This window comes from Rhea americana, unplaced genomic scaffold, assembly GCF_003343005.1.
Source record: "Rhea americana isolate MKP2758 unplaced genomic scaffold, rheAme1 scaffold_488, whole genome shotgun sequence".
NCBI lineage: Eukaryota > Metazoa > Chordata > Aves > Rheiformes > Rheidae > Rhea > Rhea americana.
This window is the reverse complement of record NW_028186632.1, coordinates 124,746-130,827: the sequence shown is the minus strand read 5'-3', so window position 1 is coordinate 130,827 and position 6,082 is coordinate 124,746. Positions and strand designations below refer to the sequence as shown.

The 6,082-nt window shown below is 62.1% G+C and overlaps 1 protein-coding gene across 1 annotated transcript in view; it reads left to right on the top strand.

Annotated features, from left to right (window-relative positions):
- Positions 1 to 6,082, top strand: part of WIZ (WIZ zinc finger) — a 50,931-nt gene that overhangs the window by 39,953 nt on the left and 4,896 nt on the right. Inside the window, exons 5-8 of the mRNA XM_085317038.1 lie at positions 500 to 664; positions 1,740 to 2,243; positions 4,450 to 4,932; positions 6,019 to 6,082. Of these exons, the coding sequence (XP_085173164.1) occupies positions 500 to 664; positions 1,740 to 2,243; positions 4,450 to 4,932; positions 6,019 to 6,082 (1,216 nt within the window). The remainder of the gene's footprint in view (positions 1 to 499; positions 665 to 1,739; positions 2,244 to 4,449; positions 4,933 to 6,018) is intronic.

The following is a 6,082-nucleotide window of genomic DNA, read 5'->3' as shown; positions in this document are numbered from 1 at the left end:
AGCCGGGGAAGCAAATCCCGACGGATGGTGCCCGGACAGTGTCCTTCAAGCGCTGCCATTCCCCCACCCCCTCCTTTTCCTTGCTTCGAGCCGTGCTGCCCCGGCAGTGGTGCGTTGACACCCGCCGCAGCCCCCGTCCCGCTGGATGTCCGCGATGCCGGATGCCGGCAGGGCTGGGCCTCCCCGCGGGGAGCTGCCGCTGCTCCCGAGTCCTGCTGGGTTGTTGCCGGTCCCTGCTGATGCAGCGGTGCCTCAGCTCCCACCTGTACGACCGGCCCAACCCGCTCAGAAAGTGTAAAAACTTCTACAGGGATTTGCTGTCTGAAGAGGCTGTGTCAGTTTTTCCCCCTTAGGTTTCCACTCTGGGTTTAGCCCCCAACATTTAGCTAAGGAATAGCTTAAACATCTGTAAAGGGCGCGACTGCCTCCCTGGTTCCCCTTGCCCACGTCTCCTCGGCACATCCCTGCTCTGGAGCTCACTGTCTYGTTCCTTTGGCAGTCCTCGCTCCGGAGGAAGAGGAGCTGGTGGCCATGGAGGTGGGCTCGCCCCCGCTGCCGAAGAAGAGTGCTCCTGCCGGGCAGCTAGATCAGCCGCCGAGCAGGATAGGGACCAAGCTGTCTCCTGAGCCACCTGGGAACAAGCCAGAGCCTCAGGACTCCAAATGTGAGTACTTCCCCTGCGCTGTCTCGTTCCTCGGATGGCCGAGCCACAGGTTTCCGTTGTGATGAGAGAGAAAATAGCTCGTGTTAGCACCTTACTTGTGGCTTTGCAGCAGAGAAATGATGTCTGGGAAGCTGCTGTCCAGCTAGGCTGGACTTGAATCTGGCTGTAGCCTATTAAAGCTGGGATTAAAGATGCTCCAGAGTTCTCTCTGGGCATTTCCGATCTCACTTCGGGCACAGGTGGCAGCCGGTGGCGTTTCAAGGCTGTTGCACCTCAGCAAGACCCRCTGGGATGTCAAACTGGCTCACCTGAGCGCACGTTAGGTCCCAGCCGCAGGGATGCGGTGCCTCGCGGCGCTGGATGCTGTGAGCTTGGGATCATGGAAAATAAAAGCAGGAGAAGCTGCATCCAAAGGGTCCCCTGTGCTGGGTGGCTTTGGGGCTCCAGGCAGCGGGTTGTTTAACCTGATCCGGGAGGATTTTTGAGATGCTTTTGCTGAATTTCTTTCTGGAAGAGGCTGGCCAGGTTGTGCTCTTGTATCACTGATTTAAGCTGCTCTTCTCTTTCCCTGCAGCTTTCCAAAGCTTGCTAGAACCAACGCGAGCTTTTTGTTCTCCTTAGACCCCGTTAGTCGTGCCCTCCCGTGCCTTCTGCTTTGTTTGCCGGTTAACAAGGTTCCCCAAAAGGCTACGGGGATTAGGCACGTCTCAGACCCTCACTGCTGGGCTCCAGAGCCTGCCTGCGGCTCGCAGACCCCCAGCGCCTCGAAAACACGACAAAAAATGCCCTGTTGAGCAGGGAGACGGGCAGAGCAGCCTCCGCGCGCTCCAGGCCAACAGTCTGTCGTCTTCCCGTGGCTCTGCTCTCCCTTCTCCAATTTATCTCTGGCCGCTGCGGCGGCAAGCAGAGGGCTTTACGTACGTGGGGAGGTGGGTTGGGAGCGGTAAAAGTCCCTTGCAGCGTGGCCAGACGAGGAGACTGCGAGGAGCTGATGCGTCCGGCTGCCTCCTTGCCCTGACTTTTTCTTTCTTTCTTTTTTTTTTTTTTATTCTCTCCCCCTCCGTGTCGACTGTAGCCCAGAACCTTACAACGTGCGAGGTGTGCGGCGCCTGTTTCGAAACCCGCAAAGGCCTGTCCAGCCATGCCCGCTCTCACCTGCGGCAGCTCGGCGTGGCCGAGTCGGAGAGCAGCGGGGCCCCCATCGACTTGCTCTACGAACTGATGAAGCAGAAGGGCAAACCTGACGGCAGCCCCCTGTCGCCAGCCCTCGGCAAGAAATCCGGCTCCCCCAAAGACGGCGCCACCGGCTCCCCCCGACCCACCCTGCTGGCGCTCRGCAAAGGCGGCGACCGCCCGCCCGACGGCCCCGTCAACAAAGCCATCAAATCCCCCCCGGGTTTCTCAAAGAGCCTCTCCCAACCGGGCTCCCCTATCCTCAAGAAGGTGCCGCCCGCGCTCTCGGGGTCCCCGTCTCCGAAAAACCCCGAGGACAAGAGCTCCAAGCTCACCCTGAGCCCGCTGCAGAGCTCGCCCAAAGCACAGTGGCCGCAGGCGGACGAGGAAGGACCCCTCAATTTAAGTGAGTCTTTTTACCTTCRGTGTTTTCCCCTTAGGCCTCAAATAGGAGAGTTGGGGGCCGGGGGACACCTGGCTTCTCCTGTCCGGCTGTTGGCAGGCTGGGCGCAGGCACTGTGGTTTTGGGTGTAGGTGCCGGTGGTYGCTAACAGCCGCCGGTGGCCTGCGGCAGGGAGACACCCACTGCTCTGTCGCGGCTGTAGGAGAGGGGTCGTCATCCCTGCCTGGGTAAACAGGGGCTTGCGGTTGCTGCCTGTCGTGATTTCGGCAAAACCGTTTCTACTCGTGGCTCTCTGCCCTCCGAGCTCTTTGCATTTCTCTCTCTCTCGCTCTCTCTCTCTCTGCAGCCCGGGACCAAGCGGGCCGTCTCCTCTTACAAACCCCAGTCCTTCCTGCGGCCGGGTGCTTGCGCGCAGGTCCCTCTGCCTGCTGCTTCTCTCTCCTTGCTCGGCAGCCCTCCGCTGCTGCCGCTCCGGGCCGCGGCGTTACCCCTTCACGCTGGCCGAGAGCGCCGTGCTTCTCCCGGCTTGGTCCAGCACCCGCTGCCTCCCCAGGAGAGACCAAGGGCTCTCTGGGTGCGGCGGAGAGCCCTAGGAAGCTCCCCGAGCTGCCTGGCAGCTCCCCGAGGAGCGCGGGCGGCTTTTCCCACCGCTGCTGCAACGCGCTTGTGGCTGAATCGGCGCACCGTGACCTTCTGCGGCGGGGGTAGCCCAGCAGCGCGTTGAGGTGGCGTCTCCGGAGTAGGACACGCTCGGAAATTGCCTCGGGACTGGAGTCCTGGTGCTTTCCCTCTTCATCCGTAAGGTCTGTAGGTAACTTGTTCTGATACGCTGAGACCGGAGTGACTTTCTGGCAGCAGCTGGCTCTTGCCCCGCTTCTCCCAGACCYTTGAGTCCTGCCAGGAACCTCTTGATAAATGCGCTCAAAAGAGCTCTTGGCCTCTCTGGCCCGTTCATTCTCCGTCCTTGTTGCTGGACCTGCCCGGCAGAGCTGTAGCGCTGCTCTGTGAGTGCGACCCGCCGCTGGGAGAGGGAACAGCTCCTGTCCGGGTTGGTACCGCTGCAGATGGTTAACCTAAGCGCTCAGTAGATCCTGCTTTGGCTGGAACCAGGCTTCGTGGTTCAGCCCTGCGATTGAGAGAGAYGGTGGCGAGCGCAAACATCTGCTCTGCCACCCGCCTTGATCCTTCCTCGCCCGGTCCGGGCCGAGGCGACCCGAGCTGCTGGGTCCGAGCCGCGTTCGAGAGGGTTTGGCGGGCAGCGGCAGTATCTGCACGTAGCTTTCCCTGGCGTCTTCCCCGCTTGCTCGGTGCGCAGCCTCACGCGGAAGGACCTGCATGCGGGTGGTCCCGGAGCGACGTTGGGAGTCTGGCTCTACCCGTGCTCCCTCCTGGTGTCCTGGAGTCTCCGCCAGCTGGCCCAGCTCCTTGGGAAGAGCGAGCCAACGGTGCGTGCAGGACAGACTTTGCGTGTTGCGGAAGTGGCCAGGCTCCTAGGATGRTTCCCTTTAGAAATCGCCCCATGTTTGGCGTCGTTTCTCGCGACGAAGCAGGCGTGGAAGAGAGCGTCCTTGCATTGGGCTGTGTTTGGGCCTTCCCTCGTTACCAGAAGCRCAGCTTTACGACCCAAAGTCTCTCAAATCCTGGAGGCTGGGGATTCGCTAAACCCCTGAGGTTTMTCGTCGTTCTTTTTGGAACCGTAGGGCCATAAAGTCGCTCCTTGCTGTTCAGCATCTCGCTTTTTCCCAACGCGAAACCCTCCGGCATTGCCGCTTTCTGACAGCTTCCGACAGCCAGGGCTGGTGCTTCCCACGCTGCCAGTCGCTTGGCAGCTCGTGGGAAAGGCTTTAGCTGGAGGATGCGCCCCGGAGGTTTGCAGCRTGCTCTCCGGATGCCGCTCCTCGGTCGGCAGACAGAAAATAACGCCGTCCGGCCCTGGCTCCTCTGCCCCGTTTCTTGCGGCCTTTTAAAGGCAGCCGGTGAGTGGAGCGAGTGGAAYGACGGCGAAGCGGTTTGTGCCTCGCTCTTGGCCGCCGTCCGAATTCCTCTTTGTTAGGGCTGCCCGCTAATGAAGCCGTAGGAGCGGAAAACCTCTTCGCTGGCCCRGTCAGCTTGGTTTGAGCTATGTCCCCTGGCAGGGTGCAAGCGGCGCTGGCTGGACGCGCTCCTCAGTGACCGTACGTATTATGATGAATCTATTTTCTTTCCGCAGCTGTAGATAGTGACTCGGGCAAAGACATTGACTGCCAGTTATGTGGCGCCTGGTTTGAAACCAGAAAGGGCTTGTCCAGTCACGCTAGAGCCCACCTGAGACACCTGGGAGTGGATGACCCAGATGCTAAAGGATCGCCCATTGATGTTTTAAATGACCTCATCAAAAGCGAAGACTTCAAAAGCCGCCTGGCTTCTCTCCTCCCTAGCGAGAGGAAACCATTAGGGGAGGCCGGCAGCCCCCATAAGCCCAGCTCTAAGAGCCCAGCTGCAGCGGCTCCCACGGCACACGCGAAGCCAGCGCTCCCGCCGCGGCCTTTGCGCAAAGAGGCAGCAGATCTCCTACCTCCTTCCCCTCCGYCGGCCAAGAAACCGAAGCTGCAGGCGCACCGGCTCTCGGCTGGGGCCAGTCTGCGCGGTGAACAGGGTCTTTCTTCCGGCGCCTACTGGGCTTCGGACGCCGCGATGCCTCCGCTCAACATCTGTAGGTCCCCTTCTCGGCGCTGCCTCCTCTCCCTGTCCCTCGCCCTTCCCGGCCTTGCTCCCGCGGCGCCCGGAAATCCAGCCGGCCCCGTTAACGCTTCCGTTTGGCTGCGGCAGGGATTAAATGAGCCTCCTGCCCACCTTCCCCTCTGTTCCTCCTCCCATTAAAAAAAAAAAAAAAAAATCCGTCTTGAGCATCTTCTTGCTCCGCTCAGCCCTGAGTGCGGTCTGCAGCCGCCGTTCCTTYCTCAGCCCGCAGGGACGGCCGCTCGGCGCGGCTCCGGGCCCGAAAACGGCTGGCGAGTCCCGCGCCCGCTGGTCTTGCCCTGAAATTATCCGGTCTGTCCGAGGTCTCCCTCGTTCCGCGGATTCAGGCCGGCAGCACGGTCTAACCCCTCTTCCAAGCAGGGATCCATCTCAATTTCTGCCCCTCTCCCTTCCCCTTCCCCGAGGGAGGGCAGATAGGGACCGGTTAAGCGGCGCACTCTTCTCCGTGAGCTGCCAGGCAAACACGGAGGCCGCCGGTGCCTCGAGCAGCCCGGCACGGAGCGCGTAAAGTCTCGCCGCCGGCCGCCCAGCGTTTTCCCACCGGGATGTTGCATGGCTCGGACCGCTAGCTCGCTTTCGGTGGCGAAAAGAAAACCTCGCCCCGCTTCCCGGGGCTCCTCTTCGGCCTTGGAAACGYGCCGAGGAGGCGCCGCGTTCGCGGGCCGCCGCCGGCTTCGAGTCGCGTGGCGTTGGGCCGGGCGCCGGGAACGCGCGCGTCTTCATCCGGCGCCCTTTCCCCTTCGCGCAGGGCTCGGGCGCGAGCAGAGCTCGCCTTTTCCGGGGGACGCGAGCGAGCGCGTTGTCCCCGGGGCGGCGGCGAGCTCGGCTCGCCCGCCGTTGCGCCTTGCCGCGTGGAACGGCGCGAGGGTTTGAGGCCGCTCGCTTCCGCTCTGCGATCGGCTTCGTGTCGGCCGCGTCGCCTCGGCTTTGTGCTTTTTCCCGGTTCTCGCTGGCGTCCCGGCGCTGCCTCCGTCTGTCCCGGGCGTCCGGGCCGACCGACCTGCGGCAGTCAAACTCGAGTCTCTTTTCCTCGTTGCAGCCTCGGGGTCGGAGCCGGTGCGAGACATCCGCTGCGAGTTCTGCGGCGAGTACTTCGAGAACCG